Genomic DNA, 18,048 nt, shown 5'->3' on the forward strand with positions numbered 1-18,048 from the left:
ACCCAGATCCAATAGGTAGAAGTCTTTTTTGTGCTGCTCATAGAGTTGCCTGCAGAATGCCCCTTTCAATAACCAAAACCACCAATATAATACTTTCAAGACATTCAACTGCTGGTCATCCTTCAGGAGTTGCAAATCCAAACAATTTCATAAATCATTTTAGTCTGGTGCTCTATGAATAGTCAAAACACTGCTATAATCTTCAGAAAGTGATATAATGGAAGATAGATTTCTACTACATTTGTGCAACAGAGCCAGATCATTTTAACAATAGTCAAAAATATAAAAGGCAGGAGTGAGGCATCTTTTCACAGATTAAGATGCTTAGGGTTACAGTTCTACAGCCAGTAGATAAGATCTACAAAGTCATTAATCTGCGATAAAAATAGGTCCAGTTATAGCTCACATCATCTGTAAATTGCAAATCAGAGAGGTTAAAGTACACTGCATGAACTATGTGACCTCACCAGCGAACTGCATGAAGAAACCATCATGATGAGATGAACGAGGCAGGCAGTCAATGGTGGGAAGTCACCATGAGATGGTATGTAGGTGAAAATGGTCAGGTGTTAAAAAAACAAAAAACACCCCCAAATGAGTGGTAAATACGTAACATAAAAAACACAGATCAAGAAAAGACAAAGCAAACAAGATCAGAGAGCACCCCCCCCCCAAGCTAGTTAAGCAACGGGACGTCACTCAAAAAATATTCTTGGTAATAATATCTACTATTCTTGGTTGAATATACGCTCTTTTGTTTATTCACACAGTCACATTTCAGGGATTTACTCACATAAATAATTCTCATTTTATTTTTTCATATACATTCTCATTTCAGGCATTTACTCAGATTCTTGTTTCAACTTATTCTCATAACCAACAGTTAGGGTAAGATCATTTAAAAAACACAATTCCAAGTGTCAATATTTTTAATCTTCTAGGTTATATATCTGAAGCAGCTACAGCAACATGGACACACATTAAGAAGTGTTCAATTAGTCATGTACAGAAGTGCCCACATCTATGGGCAATGTTGATTTCCAACGCTTATGCGCTTCCTCTGCTGCTTGTAGCGCAAGCTGCAACTGACCCTTGTGATGGGCCTCCACATCGCAGAAAGCCTGACAACAAAAAATCTTGCCTATGTCACTAATCCCATAGCAATTGAAAATGTCATCCTAAAAGCACCTTAGTAACCAGAGGAACATAACAAATATACCCCTATGACAGCAAATATAGCCCTAGGTAGCCTCATTTATATATATATATGCACACACACTTCAAAATAGCATACAAAATCCCATACATGCAAAAAGTCTGGAAGTAGGTGGAATTCTGCAAGAGCGTTGTATCAGCTTCAGAACCATACATGTTCCACATCCAAATATTTGGAGAATTACCAAAAGGCTACAAAGTGTTTTTAGTCAATTTTTATCTGTTAAAATGTTTTGAGCTAACATAGGCCACAAAGCATTCACTCACCTACACTTCCTAAACAAAGGAAGATTATCTATAATAACAAAGTACCACAACCAAACATCAGAAAAGAATGAAACTTCAACTATAAACTCTATTCTGCATGATTGCCAAACAAAAAAAAGTGTAAAAAATATATTCTGGTTAACACTCGCAACTCTGCCTGACATGAATCAAAGAACAGCTTGTGCCAGGAATGGTCTCTGCTTTGCTCTTACCTTAACTACATCAAGAGGGTTTTCATGCGGGAGATTCATGAGCTGGGCAGGACTGTCAGGGTGAACAATGGTGTACAGCCGCACCAAATCACCTGCGTCAGACCATCTAAACAGACATGCAGATACAAACACATGCACCACACACACACAGAGTCAAAAGCTTAATCATAGATGGATCTTTACCAACAGACTTCAATAAATACTAAAGGACAAGAAAATGTCACTCATTTCATCTCTTGACTGGTAATGATTTAATGTAGACGACAACCTACCTTTTGATCTTTAACAACACTCATTGCTACATTCAAATATAACAAAATACTTGATTTGTTGACTTCCCTAAGGGAAGTAATTCATAGTAGAACAAGACTGGGTGAGGACAGTACAGTTTCTTCACTTATTTATTCATTTATTTATGCACAGCATGACTTGTTTTGTGACAATACCCTCTTCTCATTACAGTGTGCAAAACAAGAATTGGTTGAGAAGTTCACTTCCAAGGATGTAAATCACGATGAAAGAGTTAAAGCTGTTTAACTCCACAAGCTGTCCTCTGTTCATGTAGATCTCTGCTGATACTGCTGTTGGTGTTAACCATGACTTACCCTTATCAGTACCATTATCCACACCGATGCTTGTGATTCTTGTATGGTTAACTATTTGTTTGTGGTCTCTAGTACACACTACATTGTGCTCACCTCCACATAGGGAAATAAGCTCTACAAATTCAATTATCATTATTATTAATGATTTAAAAGATCATTCTTTCACCTAATAACTTTTACCTTCATTTTTGCAGAGAAAAAAAGCAATTCACATTCCTCATTATAATTGACAGCCAAAAGAAACCAAGGATTTTACTTACAGCTGACGCTGCAGCATGTCAATAAGGAGAAAATCTGCTTTTTTGTACCAGACAAGATAAAATGCCAATGGGCCAAAGTGCCTTGTGCATCTCAGTTCCTCATATCTGTGAGTGCTGTCAATGACTTCAATTGTGCGATGAGTGACCTGTTCATAGTATAAGGTACATGATGTACACATACAAATATAATAACAAGAACTGCCATCAAGATACTTATTAAGTGCCCAAACCTGGCTTATTGTGCACTGGGACAAATTTTAAACAAGCTGAAAGTATATAAATGTATTAATTATAAAACATACAGAGCCATCACATACACTGATGATAAATCTCAACACACACGTGTGCATGTGAGCAACCAAATCAAATCACACATTATAAATGAAACACCATCTATGAAATCAAGAAAGAGCAGAGTGGAAAACAGGAGTTACAAAACTGGTTGTGTACATATAGTGGCATTTATATGTGTGATATTCTTTTATTCATTGCCCAGTCAAGGTAATTTTAAACACATTTTGTAGAAACTGTATAAATTTAAATTTTGGTTTATAATTTGTAACATTATACTCTGTGTATACTGGATTTAAATGAAAACCAATATAAAATTAACAAAGTTTGTGACCTGCATGTGTGAGTGAAAGCACATGACTAATCAATTGTATAGTAATAAGTTTTATGGTATGAGGTATTTATGAAGAAATTAGTTTACAGGAATCACCTGGGGAATCAACTGACCCCTCGTATGAGCCCTCTGCACAGTATGTACATGAACCCCAGCAGCTTGAGGAAAGGAGACTGGCCGTTTACATCTCCGTGCACCTGCAGTGCATACCGGGTGTGCTGTGCTGTTTGTTCTCTGGAGTATGGAAGATGTTAGCATCTGTGTGCTGTACTGTTCTCTAGGGTATGGAAGATGGGTACTGTATGATCTGGAGTATGTTGCTCTGAATCTGTCATGTGGAATTAACTCATGATTTTGTTCAAAGCATGATCAGTGACCATGTGCTACCAGGCCTTGGTTGTTTGTGAGATCTTCAAAATAATTCACTCTTCGGACCAACCCTAACCCACTAAAGAATGGCGACAATAGTGATTTTTGGAAGTTAATTTGAAAAACTTAGCTTAACATCAAGTTGAACAAGACCTCATGTGTAACCCATCCCAGAAGCCTCTTCTGGTAATGGTGAAGACTGTACAAGACTGTCTTTCAGGGAGCCATGGAGGGTGATGCAGAGAAAGAGAAACATAGCTAGCATGAAAGAAAATATTGGAATTACCAAGTAAGACCTGCAGCCACTCAGTGGCCTCTCTTGTCAGCTGCTGCATGTTCTCTCCCTGCCCCCACCCAGTGACCAACACCAGCGGACCAGCATAACAGTTTATCGACTGCTACTAGTCAAGGGATGAATGAAAGAAAACAACAAAAATCCTGTATATATATAAACAATAATTAAACATTTTATTATACATTATTGATGTGGTCCCTGCTAATTATTTAACTGTTAGCTGAAAAAACACTACTCACTCTGATGTATTCTGGGTCATCTGGCTCAAACTGAACACAAGCTGCATCAAGCACGTACTCAAATTTGCCTGAAGCCAACAGATCCTGTTTACAAAAGCAAATCCAAATGAGGCACAATCACTGAGAAACTGCAATAATGCCTGTTTTTAACCAGGCCCCTGAGATCAACAATACTGTTCATGCACAATACCAGCATAGTTACAAGGAAAACACAAGCACTGCATATTAGACTTCCAAAAAAGAATAGTTTAAGAGATAAGGGGCTGTGAAATTATTTTTTTTAAATTATGAGTTCATAGATCTTGGTACCCTTAGCTACTACCACTTGAAAGACAATTGTAAACAGCAAAATCCCTCTACACCTTCACTCTCTATAGTCATCCTCCTAACTAGAACGTGTTCATCCTCTTAACTAGAATACATTCATGTTAATTAGAATATGTTCATCCTCTTAACTAGAGTGTGGCCCTATGCTCCTTAAGGAGTAACAATAAACCAAAAAACTTAACTAGAATATGTTCATCGTCCTATTCAGAATATGTTCAATATTTCTTGTAACTAATTGTTATTATATGCATCTTTTCAATTTATTTCCTTTAATGATGTGGAAATGCTGTAAGTGAAAATAACAAATCGTTAAACAGATTTAAAACCTTTTTCCTATAAAAGCATTATCAACGTAAATTGTAAACATTCAGTGATAAACACATCCGACTAGACAAGCAGCAAAGTTCTTGACTTGGAGGAGTTCAACAATGTGTTATCCCAGAACAGAATGACAGAACACATCCAGCTTGGACCAAAAGCACAGTTTTGTTCTTTGAGATGTTTGACCTGCTGAATCATAACTCCAATACATTTGATAGTAGAAAGCTAAATATTAAAATGATTTAAACAGCACTAAGTACACTAAAGTATTTAGGAAAATCTCATGACTTACTTCTTTACTATGACTTCAATAGCACTAGGTGTGCTCTAATATTTAGCACAATATCATTTCCTATTTTTTTAATTCAGTTTACAATCACAATACTGAAAAATGGGACAATTATTGCTACCTCAAGATACTGGGGGCTGAACATGAGTGGAGTGCGCAGCTCCCTACCAGGAAGAGGGTTGTATATTTGGTTAATGCGATCACGTTCATGCCAGTCTGCCTCACGCAGTGTGCCATCTGTTTCTCGTACAACAATAATTCTATGCTGCAGACAAAAACAAAACAAACCCCCCTATCACAAAAAACTAACACTTTTGTAAAGTGAAGACATATCTTCTTGTATTAAGCTATAATACATACTGTAAAATGCAATAAAACAAATGTTAAAATGAAAATTGGTAAAGATTTCCAGTAAGGTATGGTTTCTTTTGTCTGAAAAGAATTCATAAATCTAAAACTGCTGCCTTTAAATATACAATGTTTATTAAGAATTTGAAGGAAGTTATGCTTTAAGAATAGTACACAATTAACATTTATGAAATATCGTAAAGTCTACTGATGATAATACCAGAAGAATTTGTCTTTCACTTTGGCTTTATGCTTACTATGTTATGGCAGTAAATGATGGCAAAAATATGCACTAAATCCTATCTTTCAAAATGCCTAAAACATTACCATATAACTTAAGAATAATAATTTTTGTATGGCACAGGCAGTAAGCTTATTAACATTAGCAAGCAACATCATCATTGATGCATTAATGATCACTCACCCTGTCTTTAATGCCAGAGCTTATGTCAGTAAACACATGTTTGTGTGTCTCAAGTCCTTCAAGGTCTCTGTCCTGGGACAAAACATGTCTGACTGGTTGTCTGCTTTTCATGAAGGGTGGCATCTGTAAGCGACTCTGCAGTCGTTTCTGTGCTCTAGTCACCATGGAGCTCAGTTCTTCATCTGTCAAGAGCTTGTACTGAGGCTTTTTTATTTCCATTTTCTTGGTCCTGGCCACTCGTTGAAGGTCAAATCCAGTTATGGCGTGCAGTAATGACTGAACCTCCGCATGCATAAAAACAGGAAGTGGATCACACACAGCCTTGCTTTGCAGTGGATTGTGTGTAGAATCACCTTGATGTATGGGAGAGTGAGAAACTGACCCTGACTGTGCTTAAAAACACAATAAAGACAACAATTAACACTCTACTTCTAAATGATGCCTGCCAGTCTTTATAAGTACCTCAACTCATTAACTTATTCAACATGGACAAATCGACGAAATTGAGCTTTAGCTGTGAAAACACTCACATCTGTGGGTGCAAACTATATAGAAAGAGTTGATGTTTTTTTAATACCAAAACAAATCAACATTAAAAATGGTCAATCTCAGAACTGTGTGTGTATGTGTGAATATAGTTTTCTGATTAAGTTGTTTCTTCCTCTTTAACCCCAAAAGCCTCTTTTCAACAGAAAGATACTGACAGTTGTGCGTGAACGAGACATTTACAGAAGAGGGAACAAATATTTAGAACGCTGATCCTAGAAGTTATTATTAATATTGTTAAAAGAACGCACAGCGAGAGGGAAAAGGCGTGTACTGTTTAGTGTCTGTTACTGATGAATCTTTCTCTAATAACCGATATGGTGATTTTCAATATGAACTTAATTGGTTTACCTCTTGAAGAAACATGAAAAAGTCTTTCTCGTCCGCCGCCGTGTAAGCTCAAAATTCGCCTCAGAGCACCAGAGACTTTGCGAACAGTCGCCATGCTGGTTCAAATAGGTAGTTGATAAATCACATTAAAATTTTTCATTAAAATCTCATAAATTATGTCATAAGAAGGAAAACACAATATTTTATTATTAAAGTTTTCAATTTTTGAAAGCATGTATTTTTAAGAATAAAGATATTGTCGCTTAGTAATTGTTTTTTTAAGATAATAAGCGGTAGACAAGGGACACTACTCACATGCTAGGTAACGTTGCTAGCAACGCCTTCAAAGGCCGCTACCTTCGACAGTTTCTTAAGAGCTTTCCATCTGACTGTACAAAATCTAATCTAGAGGATGCATGGAAATGTAGAGGCATGGCTTAATATTCCGGGCTGGCGAATTGAGCAGCGTTACGCGCCGGGCGTTCTGATTGGTAACTGGGCGGAAGAGCGCTACACAGTAAGTGAGATCCGCGCATATATCGATTAAAGAATTATTGCGCGTATTTGTTTCCTTGTTTACATTGTTATTATATGACAATTTATCTTTATGTAATGCATTGTTGTTATTATTATTATTATCATCATTGCTGTTATTTATTTATTATTGTTGTTATTATTATTATTCATAAGCACATTCTATATTTTAACCGTAATTGATATTTTGCACGTATCATACCAAAGCTCAAATATGATATCATTATGGCTTACCATTGTTAAATATAATCTTACAGAAGACCCCTCTTTTGACCATTACCAGCAGACATCTTATCATATGACTTAAATCTTTTAGATCAACTATATACAGTATAATGAATTGTTTTTGAAGGAAGGATTGATGTCTCTAGATATACATGTAACACACACACACATGCTATAAAAAAATTCACAAATTTCCATATTATCAGCCACCATCTTCACCAACACTGTCCTCACCCAGTCTATATTGAATTTTTTCATGTAGTCACTGCCTTAACATTAATGACGATGATTCTTTTACAAGTAATTTATGATTTATCTGTAATAATCTGAGTAAAGAACAGTCTTTAGGTAATGTTGTAGTCTTTATCAATGTTAAAGCCATCTGTATTTTGCAGTTTAAGAAAGGCAGTTACAAACATAATACCACTCATCGTATTGATTTCCAAAACTATGGAAATCATCGTCCAGATGTCATTATTAGGCGTAAAAGGGAGCTGCTCAATGAAGGATTACCCCAAGAGCTCATCTTTCATCACCATGGCAACCGCTATGCCAGAAATCTGGTGACATGGTATGATGAGGACTATAATGGTCGTTACAAAGAAAAAAAACTGCCAGAGTTAAGGACATGGACTTCTAAACATGTGTCATGGTTACCAGAGAAAAGTGACATTCATGTTCAAGGTATTTACTACTTTTTGTCCCCTTGGGGAAGTTGGAGGCTGTGTTGCTGATTTAGAAATATGTATCAACCATTGAAATAGAAATATATATAGAAATATAGAAATATAATTTATCAAACGTTATCTCTTTTGTATAGCTATTTCTTTATATTTTAAGACACAGTCTTATAGCATCAGAGATACGCGTTGTCTATGATCTGAATACGGAGCTGCCTCCTGCCTGTCCAGTTTTTAGAGAAGCTTACATTATTTGTTCTATTAACCTTGTTGCCTTTAAACCTGATCTTGCTCTTGAAATACCCATGGCTACTTGCCCTTCCGTAGAAACACCGGAGTCAAGGCTTCAAATGATATTTGACAAACATACACCAATTTATTATTACTATCTCAAGTCTACATATTCTGATTCTTGGTATATTGCCATTAGGAAAGATCTTTGTAAAGCAAAAGGTGGAAATGTCACACTAAAAGTTCTCAAGTCTCCCACTGCAGTTCCTCTCGTCAGTTCTACATGTTTTATAGCCATGTGAGTGAGAAACACAAAATATTCTATGTCCAGCCATCTGTCATGTTGACCTTACTACCTGACCTCAGCATTATCTCACTGATCAATGTCTTTGACAACCATGTCTCTATTCAATGAGTTTATTACACCCAGTGACAAAAAGTGTTAAAGAAGCCATTCTCAATATCAAACCATTCTCTGTCTGCTGGATCCTGTTCACATCGCCTGTTAGCAGAGTGTATTGACCATCTTTTGGTTATGATCACCATCATCATTAATAACTGTCACTTGCTTTTTAGTATTAAAAACACTAGAGATTACTCAAATTGAGTAAAAATAAGCTCACAGCGCATACAGAAAATATAAACACCCAAGAGGTTATGCACAGCGAGTATAGCAGCAAGCTCACACAGAAAATATAAACATATACTGGAGGTTATCCACACTGAGTGAAAGCAAGCTTACACAGAGAATATAAATAAGCTTCCTGAGCTGTAGCATTGATGTGGATTCAGAAACATCGTGCACATTTTGCAGTGGTTTTTTAACATCAAAGATAGGTAACTGCAGAAAATAATTCATCGTTAGTTTGCAGTCACTTCCTTTTATTCAAGAAGTTTAAGAAAGATAAAATGAAACCTCTTTGATCATGAAGGGCGTCATGACTGTCACACAGAGCAGACTTTTATGCCAGTTTATGCATGTGTATCATTAGTGAATGAGTTAAGGAGTTTAGTAATGCTCCTTTACTGACAACTCATTTTTCCAGATTTAGTTGTTGACAATGATGATGGTTCTGTTGCCACCTTAGATTAATGATAATTACAGGCATAATTCTGATTATAATAATGAGGAAGGCATCAACTTGTTTTTAAATGTATAAATCACCCCTTGTAAACTGCATCAGGAAACCAAGAACCCCAGTAAAGGTGTTTAAAATGGGATAAACATAAAAACATTCATTATAAACTGTTGTAAAGTGTAAAACCAATTATAACACTCCAGTAAACATGTAACATGTTCTCTTATGTATCCCAAGACTTTAGAAAGAACTAAATGTACCAGATGGAGGACAAATGACATTCACATCATTTTCTGATAAAAATATTAATCAGTATCACTTATCTGTGAGCAGCACCACCAACAAATTTTGGACTACTTGGCAAGCTGCAAAAGAAATGGCGAGATCAGGCTAGGAGTGCGATGGAAGGGGATTACAAGTCTGTCTACACTACCAGCTACAAAGATTTTCCCCCTGATGCTGCTGTTCATATGCGCTATGCAACACCTAAAATGGAGTCCTCGTCATTGCATCCTCCAAACAAGGTGATCAAAGACCTACAGCTTCGAAACAAATCTGCTCTCAAGTTACCAGAGAAGATGCCTCCAGATATAGCAATAGGTGCTATTCAGTCTAATCATTCAGTGTGAACAACTGATGATAGCTAACAAATGTGCCTATGTATGTCTTCAGTCTTAGCACCCAGTCTGAACTACTTATGATAGCCAACAGATTTGTCAATATAATCTCTTTTGTCTCCCTTACCTGGTTACCAGCTCCCCTTTGTGTAGGACCACTTCCACATCACTGCTCTTTCTTACAGACTACCAGTGATTACCAATGTCAAAATGGGCAAAATTCTTATGCAATGAGCTTTTTTATGCTATAAAAATTAGGCGACTTTACTATCAGCATTGTGGTTACCAGCAAGATACTGTCACAGAGGACAATAAGTTGATGAGATCCAGACAAACAGACAAGTGTGCTCTAACACTGAGGTTCTTGCTCAGCTTTATTATCAGTATTATGCTTGCGCACTGGAGACTGTTTACAAACAGCAATGATAAATTGATTTTGTTCAATCTTAAGATTTTTGACAATAGTATATATATTTCAGATTCTATTTAATATAAGCAGCACCAAGGAGAGACTTTGTCACAACTGATGTTGCAAATAATGATTTTTGGTGATTGAATTTCTTGGTTGTGCAAATACACTTTTGCTTTTTGTCGGAATAGTACAGGAGTAAATGTGATTGTTTCTATGTGTATTTGTATAATATGCATGTGTGTATTGTGTAATGTATGTGGCCATGACATTTTATATGTTTACCACACAAAATTATACTTTTTTTGCATAAAAGAAGAAGCTTTTGTAGATGTTTAACTGCTTAGTCAACTGACTGAAACACTGGCTGTTTTTCACATACAAGAAATGAAAACATCTGCATGACACTGTCAATTCTGTTTATGTTTGTAACATCTCAATCTTCCAATATACTAAACAACAAAAATGACAATTTAAGGGAAATTCAAAATTATCCTGTATGAATATTCAAAACTTCTCAAATGCATTAATGAGCATAATATATACGCTGGTGATGTGCTAATTCTTGAAGTAGGCTGCTGTGTCGCAAACTGTTCTCAAACTTTAATTCTTTTATTTATGCTTTTGAAAATTGTGTGCAAAGCAAAATTCATGTAATCAGACTTTATATGATGCACTTTGTAGATAATATATACATACACTAAAATTTTGAGAGTTACAATGTTTGACTTCAAAGCAAGCTGCTTGTACGTCTTATTTGGGTGTAGTTAAAACAGTGCCCAGTCCACCTAGAAAAGTTTATGTTTAGTTTATTGGAAAACGTAAAAGAAAGCAGGATTAGAGTGTTAGATTCTACTTTTCACAAGAAGAACTGGACACAGTGAATCACTTCTACATGACAAATTATACACAGTGAATCACTTCTAAAAGACTAACAGGACGCACAGAGTAAATCACTTTTACAAGACTAACTGCATGACAGACAGTGAATCAGTTCTACGTGACTAACTGCATACAGTGAATCACTCTTATATGAAGTGTTTACACATCACACAGCTACACACACAATCATTAGCTGTTTCTTATACTCATCCATGCATTAACTTGAAACAGGCACACACACACACGTGCGTGTGTACACAGGGCTGCAGAGAGCCAGCCAGGGCAGACGACCTATCCAGGTCGCCTTGTAATTTTCACTGCTTCTCACCCCAGGCTGAATACTCAGACAAAACTCAACATCTGCATGTGTAATGTTTGGGTGTTCTTTTCTGAGACCTTTCTTTAAAAGAAAAATGTAAAATAAGGAGAAAAATCCACTGACCAAGGCCGGACCATCACAGCCGCAAGCCTGAGGATAGGAAAATGCTTGCCTAGCTTGCCTAGCTTGCCTAGTTTACCTGTATGTAGAGTCAAACTTCGCGCTGGGATATAGTTAATTTGTACTCGAAGAGTTGAATTGTGATAATTATTAGATGCATGTTCGCCATACATCTTGAAGGTAGGCAGCATTTTTGTGAATTGAAATTTTCTCTACAAAAAACTGACATCAAGAGAGGTTACTTCAGAATATTTTCAGATTATAATGACTGCACTGATGACACTAGTCACGAGGACACACACAACAATTGTGACATGTGACCAGGATCTGTTATTTGCGAAGTGTTTGCTCTTGAAGAGCAAGTGTGATGTACTGGGCCACGTCTGCGATGCCGAGTCCATGCTTAGCCTGAGTGAAGACCGTGGGTCCCTTCTGCCGCATGAGACTAGCGTCCGCAGACATCACCTAGAGATGGGACAGCGGACATGTGTACTGATATTTACACACAGATAATAGCAATAATAAATACAAGTATTAAAAAACAAGATTCTTTCTGTTGCCTGTCAACGCATATCATTTTGTAAACATGTTTAATAAAACAAGGAGACAACTCGGACAGAGCATAAAACCAATGACTTCGTACGAAGGACGGTTGCCGCCCTCGTGGGACACAACAGTCAAGCGGTGCAGTCTAGCCTGCTTTGGTCACGTGACCCGGCACGGCACCCTGTCAAAGACTGTCCTTCAAGGTACCCTGGAGGGTAGTGGACACAGGGTGGTGAGAGGAAGAACTGACTTACGAAGGTCCAAGACTGGGCTGGTCGTCGTGTACAGCTTCTGACTGTCGCCCACAGTAGACAGGTGTGGTGGACTGTCACCTGCTAGTCTGTCCGTGTCAAGGCACGACTGACTGACTGACTAACTGACTGACGTGTGCGATATGGACCTCGGCGTCATGTCAGCGAGCTTGACGAGGTGTCACAAACAAGAAAATATCTTACCTGTAGGTCAGCACCCACAGCTGCCGCCAGATCTGTTTTGTTGATGACAAGCAGATCACTTTGTGTAATACCTGGACCACCTTTTCTCGGCACCTTGTCACCTCCTGAACATGAACACACGCCCGCATGCATACACAGTCATGAAGATATACAGTTTAGTATGTGTATATATGTAACTGGGTTGTTACTAGTGGACAATGTTGCTCTTGCTGTCTAAAGGTTAAACCCGAACCTGACCTTCCTGGGGAAGCTCCTGTCCATTCATCCCCCTGTGTGACCTAATGTACACACAAGGTAGTTATAGCAGAGAGACAGAGACAGAGACAGAGAGAGACCCTGACAGTGACAGAGAGAGACCCTGACAGTGACAGAGAGAGAGACCCTGACAGTGACAGAGGGTGCCTGTAACAACGACAGTATTATCATATAAAGTCTGTGATTGTAACATGTGAGTTGGTTCCCACGAAGCAACACTAGATAGCTATCAGGAAGCAAGGGCAATAATTCAGTCCTGCTGGACTCCTACCTGCAACGTCTATGACGTAGATGATGAAGTCCGCTAACTCGCGGCTGAAGTTTGCGGCCAGGTTGTCTCCTCCGGACTCGACAAAGACCAAATCTGGGTGGAACTTTCGCGTGAGTTCCTTCACCTCTTCTATGTTCAGAGAGAAGTCCTGCCACAGAAAATGATAATCATGAAGATGAGGGTGTGATGACACCCATCAACCTCATCTACTCTCAATTACACACCACCACCACACCACCACCACCACCACCACCACCACCACCACCAGCAGTGACCTAACCGGCATTCCTACCTCTCTGATGGCGGCGTGAGGACAGCCCCCAGTTTCCACGGCGCGCATGCGCTCTTCAGGAAGTGCCTCGTTCCGGACAAGAAACTCCCAGTCCTCCCTGTTGTGCCAAAGTACAAAGGTCAGAGGTAAGCTGCTGCAGGAAGATCACTGAGCACGGCAAGTCACTCACCTCAGCTACACTTATTTTTCACAGCCATTCACATCAGTTGGCAGCTACTCAACTTAATCACACCTGCACCTAGCAGCCACTCCGTGTCCTTAGCAACCGCTCACTGTAATGACACTTGCGTTTGACAATCAGCCATGATGCTCTCTATTGTCCCATAATGCATATCTTCCTTAGAACCAGTTCCTGCTATATGACGTCTGTTGACAGACACCCTGACTCACAACCGTCTCACCTGGTGAAGATGTCGTTGGTGACGACACAGATACTCAGGGTATCACGAAGGTTGCGGCATAGAGCCAACAGCAGGGCTGTCTTTCCTGACCCCACGGGACCCCCAACACCCACAGTGAAGGCTCTCTGGGGCGGACAACAATAGCATGATCATGTTGGTACAGTCACACACAGACACAAACACACACAAATACACACAAACACACACACAAACACACACACAAACACACACACAAACACACACACAAACACACACACACAAACACACACAAATATACACACACAACACACACACACACACACACAAACACACAAAACACACACACACACACACACAACACACAAACACACCAACATACACACACACACACACACACACACAAACACACACACAACACACACACACACACACAACACACACACACACACACACACACAACACACACACACAAACACACACACACACACACACACACACACACACACACACAAACACACACACACAACACACACACACAAACACACACACACAAACACACACACACACACACACACAACAACACACACACACACACAAACACACACAACACAAACACACACACACACACACACACACAAAACACACACACACAACACACACACAAACACACACACACACACAACAAACACACACACACACACAACACACACAAACACACACACAAACACACACACACAACAACACACACATACACACACAAACACACACACAAACACACACACACACACACACACACACACAAACACACACACAAACACACACACACAAACACACACACACAAAAACACACACAAACTGCACAAGGTGAGCAAGAGGCTGACAGTGTCAATGATGGCTGTGTTTATGTTTATGTTTGTAGTAGCTACGTGAGACAGTAAATGTCAGTTTGTTGATGTCACGGCTCCTCCACTGTCACCTGTCACACTGACACGGGTACAGACTGTCAGTGTACAGGTGTTGGAACCACGACACCAGACAAGATGGTGGGGAGTCGACTGCAGGCGCTGCTCACTCACCTGTGTCCAGTCGCTGCGGTACAGCGGTTGCTGTCTGTCGCGGTATCTACCTGGGGACTCCATCACCTCGTGGCTGTGGGCGTGGTCATGGGAATGGTGGGCGTGGTCATGGGAATGGTGGGCGTGGTCATGGGAATGGTGGGCGTGGTCATGGGCATAATTGGAATGAGCGGCTGCTCCTTCAAGGCTGGTGCTCACTGTAAGAGTCACATCACGATCATGAGTGGTACTTAGTGTAAGAGTCACACCTTGAGTGGTAGTGTAAGAGCCACATCATGAGTGGTACTCACTGTGAGAGTACATCATGAGTGGTGCTCACTGTAAGAGTACATCATGAGTGGTGCTCACTGTAAGAGCCACATCATGAGTGGTACTCACTGTGAGAGTACATCATGAGTGGTGCTCACTGTAAGAGTACATCATGAGTGGTGCTCACTGTAAGAGTACATCATGAGTGGTGCTCACTGTAAGAGTACATCATGAGTGGTGCTCACTGTGAGAGCCACACGTCTGTTAAACCGCCGTACCTCTTATCGAGACATTAACACAGTCCATGCACACCGCTCCTGCAGGAATCTGTCTGTCTCTCATTTCATGATCACAACCGAGCTTTCAGACGACTGGCTAACAGGATTTGAACATGAACAGCTGTAATCACTCACCCTGCACAAAGGTGCAGCTGTCGTTCTTGCCCTTCTCCATGAGGCTGCAGGCAGGCCCTGAGGCAAAGAAGATTCTGGCGCTTGTTTGTCACGTGACTGGTGTCCGGCTAATCACGTGATAGGTCTCCGATTGTGACTGGGGACAGAAAGCATAGGTAACTGAGCTGTCACAAGAGCCATGACAAGCCTGGTGTGGTCCCGGTCACTTGAGAGGTGAAAGAGGAAGGGAGGGAGGGCCTGAGTGAAAGGAAGAGCACGTGATATTGTTGTGGCACAGAGAACTAGACACGTGACGTGACGCACCAGGTGGACCACAGGACGTTCAGTCCCTTTGATTTCACTCGCAAAGTCCACTGTTGCTTTTAGTTCCATAGTAGGTTCATTGTCTGTTCGATGGCAGGTCCACTGTTTCTTGGTGTTAGATGAGAAGTTCACTGTTAGATGGGAGGTCTACTGTTGGATACAGTTAGATCACTTAGATGGGAGGTCTACTGTTGGATGGGAGGAGGTCTACTGTCAGATAAAGTTAGATGAGAAATCCACTGTTAGATGGGAGGTCCACTGCTAGATGGCCCGCCTCATGAGGTCAGAGTTGACATCCAGTACACACCTGTCTGTCAGAGATAAGGGCAGTACGACTGTAAGATAAGCCACGGGGATCTTGCCCCAACAGCTCAGTAGTTGGCGATGGACGAGAGCTGAGAGAGTCGGGAGGGAGGGTGGGGATGGGCAGGTGGAGGTGGGGTGGGTGAGGTGGAGGCAACAGCCGGTGCCAGCAGGTATAACTGACTGACACCACTCAAGGCTGGCTAAATGATAATGATACTCTCAGTCTTTTGTAGCCGAACTATCTCCCTGTCTGTTTATGCAAATGGGTTAACGGCTGGTGTAGATCAGGTTCACGACCTCAGGCAGCGATCCTTCAACAACGACTGCTTCTTCTGTGTCATGGAAGGTGTCATTGTCTGTTCTACTTGACGTGTGACGTGCTATTGACGTGTCTGCTCTAGTTGATACCACTTGCGTATGACGTAGCCATGGTGATGACGCATTTCTAGGTAGAACAGACGTCAGCAACACCTCAAGTGCAGCAGACACGTCAATCACACGTTACACGTCACACAGAGAAGACACGTCAATCACACGTTACACGTCGCACAGAGAAGACACGTCAATCACGTTACACAAGATCACTCGATCAAACGAAAGTAAAATCAAACTACGTAACGCCATCAGCCTACGGTCACGTAGCCGCAGGAAATGGCTAGGAAGCCATGGTTCATTGTTTTCATTTTGTACACTGCTACAGTCAGATAGGGTGTACACGTACACTGTGTATGTACACTGCTACAGTCAGATAGCACGCGTGTACACTTTGCTACAGGCAGATAGGGTGTACGTGTACACTGTGTATGTACACTGCTACAGTCAGATAGCACGTGTGTACACTTTGCTACAGGCAGATAGGGTGTACGTGTACACTGTGTATGTACACTGCTACAGTCAGATAGCACGCGTGTACACTTTGCTACAGGCAGATAGGGTGTACGTGTACACTGTGTATGTACACTGCTACAGTCAGATAGCACGTGTGTACACTTTGCTACAGGCAGATAGGGTGTACGTGTACACTGTGTATGTACACTGCTACAGTCAGATAGCACGTGTGTACACTTTGCTACAGGCAGATAGGGTGTACGTGTACACCCTGTATGTACACCCTGTGACAACAAGATACTGTACAGCCTGCTGCAGACCTCCCATCAACAACAGCAGGCGACACGCGTTTTTCTCTCTCTCTTTCTCACACACACTCACAGACACACATACACGCGCGCTGTTATGTTAATTGTTGATGTCATTAAGGTAAATGTCAAAGACTCCCTCCCTCCCAGCCGTGACCGCAGAAAGTCACGTGGCCAGTGACGCACGGGCACTTGAGCACAAGGCACCTCTCTGTCTAGGACGTGCAGACAGCCTGAGGTTGACTCCTGACGGCCCAGCGAGCGGCAACGACTTCAAGACAAGCTGCTGACGTCACACTACAGGTAAGGTCAGCTGTCATGCGTACAGACTGGTCCTTGCTGCACTCACCTTTGTCGTGCCGTTGTAAGTCCTACTGCACCGCGGACACACACACAAACACACGTGTTAATCCTCACTTGGCCCCCTGAGACTCAAACACCGAGTGCATGCATGAACTCACGCACACACGCGCACGCGCGATTGCAGCACGCAGCCCAGCGCAAACGTCACCGTGGATGACGATGTCCTACTTGGCAGCGTCGAGAGGAATGACAGGCATGCCACCGCCGACGTGTCCAGGTTATTAACACTAGCTGT

At 40.8% G+C, this 18,048-nt stretch overlaps 4 protein-coding genes across 8 annotated transcripts in view; 2 read left to right on the forward strand and 2 right to left on the reverse strand.

The window, feature by feature from the left end:
- Positions 1 to 789: 789 nt before the first annotated feature.
- LOC112557160 (28S ribosomal protein S22, mitochondrial-like) lies at positions 790 to 6,851 on the reverse strand. 2 transcript variants are annotated; one of them, XM_025226852.1, is made up of 7 exons: positions 6,694 to 6,851; positions 5,797 to 6,188; positions 5,146 to 5,289; positions 4,088 to 4,171; positions 2,560 to 2,705; positions 1,695 to 1,800; positions 790 to 1,121 (listed from the first exon to the last, which is right to left on the reverse strand). In XM_025226852.1, exons 1-7 carry the CDS (start codon positions 6,785 to 6,787, stop codon positions 996 to 998), a joined length of 1,092 nt encoding a protein of 363 aa, XP_025082637.1. In that variant the 5' UTR covers positions 6,788 to 6,851; the 3' UTR covers positions 790 to 995. The 2 variants fall into 2 exon arrangements, with proteins under 2 accessions (XP_025082637.1, XP_025082638.1); XM_025226853.1 differs by having other exon boundaries at positions 5,797 to 6,183; positions 6,694 to 6,818.
- A 123-nt stretch (positions 6,852 to 6,974) lies between these two features.
- LOC112557163 (uncharacterized protein C1orf158 homolog) lies at positions 6,975 to 11,153 on the forward strand. The gene is made up of 3 exons (XM_025226858.1): positions 6,975 to 7,189; positions 7,827 to 8,115; positions 9,755 to 11,153. Exons 1-3 carry the CDS (start codon positions 7,085 to 7,087, stop codon positions 10,048 to 10,050), a joined length of 690 nt encoding a protein of 229 aa, XP_025082643.1. The 5' UTR covers positions 6,975 to 7,084; the 3' UTR covers positions 10,051 to 11,153.
- On the reverse strand, positions 10,400 to 18,048 carry LOC112557161 (urease accessory protein UreG-like). 4 transcript variants are annotated; one of them, XM_025226857.1, is made up of 8 exons: positions 17,916 to 18,048; positions 15,706 to 15,841; positions 15,044 to 15,240; positions 13,989 to 14,113; positions 13,588 to 13,684; positions 13,296 to 13,443; positions 12,770 to 12,873; positions 10,400 to 12,233 (listed from the first exon to the last, which is right to left on the reverse strand). In XM_025226857.1, the coding sequence occupies exons 2-8, from the start codon at positions 15,743 to 15,745 to the stop codon at positions 12,099 to 12,101; spliced, it is 846 nt and encodes a 281-aa protein (XP_025082642.1). In that variant the 5' UTR covers positions 15,746 to 15,841; positions 17,916 to 18,048; the 3' UTR covers positions 10,400 to 12,098. The 4 variants fall into 4 exon arrangements, with proteins under 4 accessions (XP_025082642.1, XP_025082640.1, XP_025082639.1 ...); XM_025226855.1 differs by having other exon boundaries at positions 17,912 to 18,046; XM_025226854.1 differs by having other exon boundaries at positions 17,800 to 18,035.
- The window catches only part of LOC112557159 (urease subunit alpha-like), a 32,737-nt gene continuing 32,311 nt past the window's right edge, over positions 17,623 to 18,048 (forward strand). Inside the window, exon 1 of the mRNA XM_025226851.1 lies at positions 17,623 to 17,753. The gene's annotated coding sequence lies outside the window, so the exon portion shown is untranslated. The remainder of the gene's footprint in view (positions 17,754 to 18,048) is intronic.

The sequence above is a fragment of the Pomacea canaliculata genome, linkage group LG2 (assembly GCF_003073045.1).
Source record: "Pomacea canaliculata isolate SZHN2017 linkage group LG2, ASM307304v1, whole genome shotgun sequence".
NCBI classification, from domain to species: domain Eukaryota; kingdom Metazoa; phylum Mollusca; class Gastropoda; order Architaenioglossa; family Ampullariidae; genus Pomacea; species Pomacea canaliculata.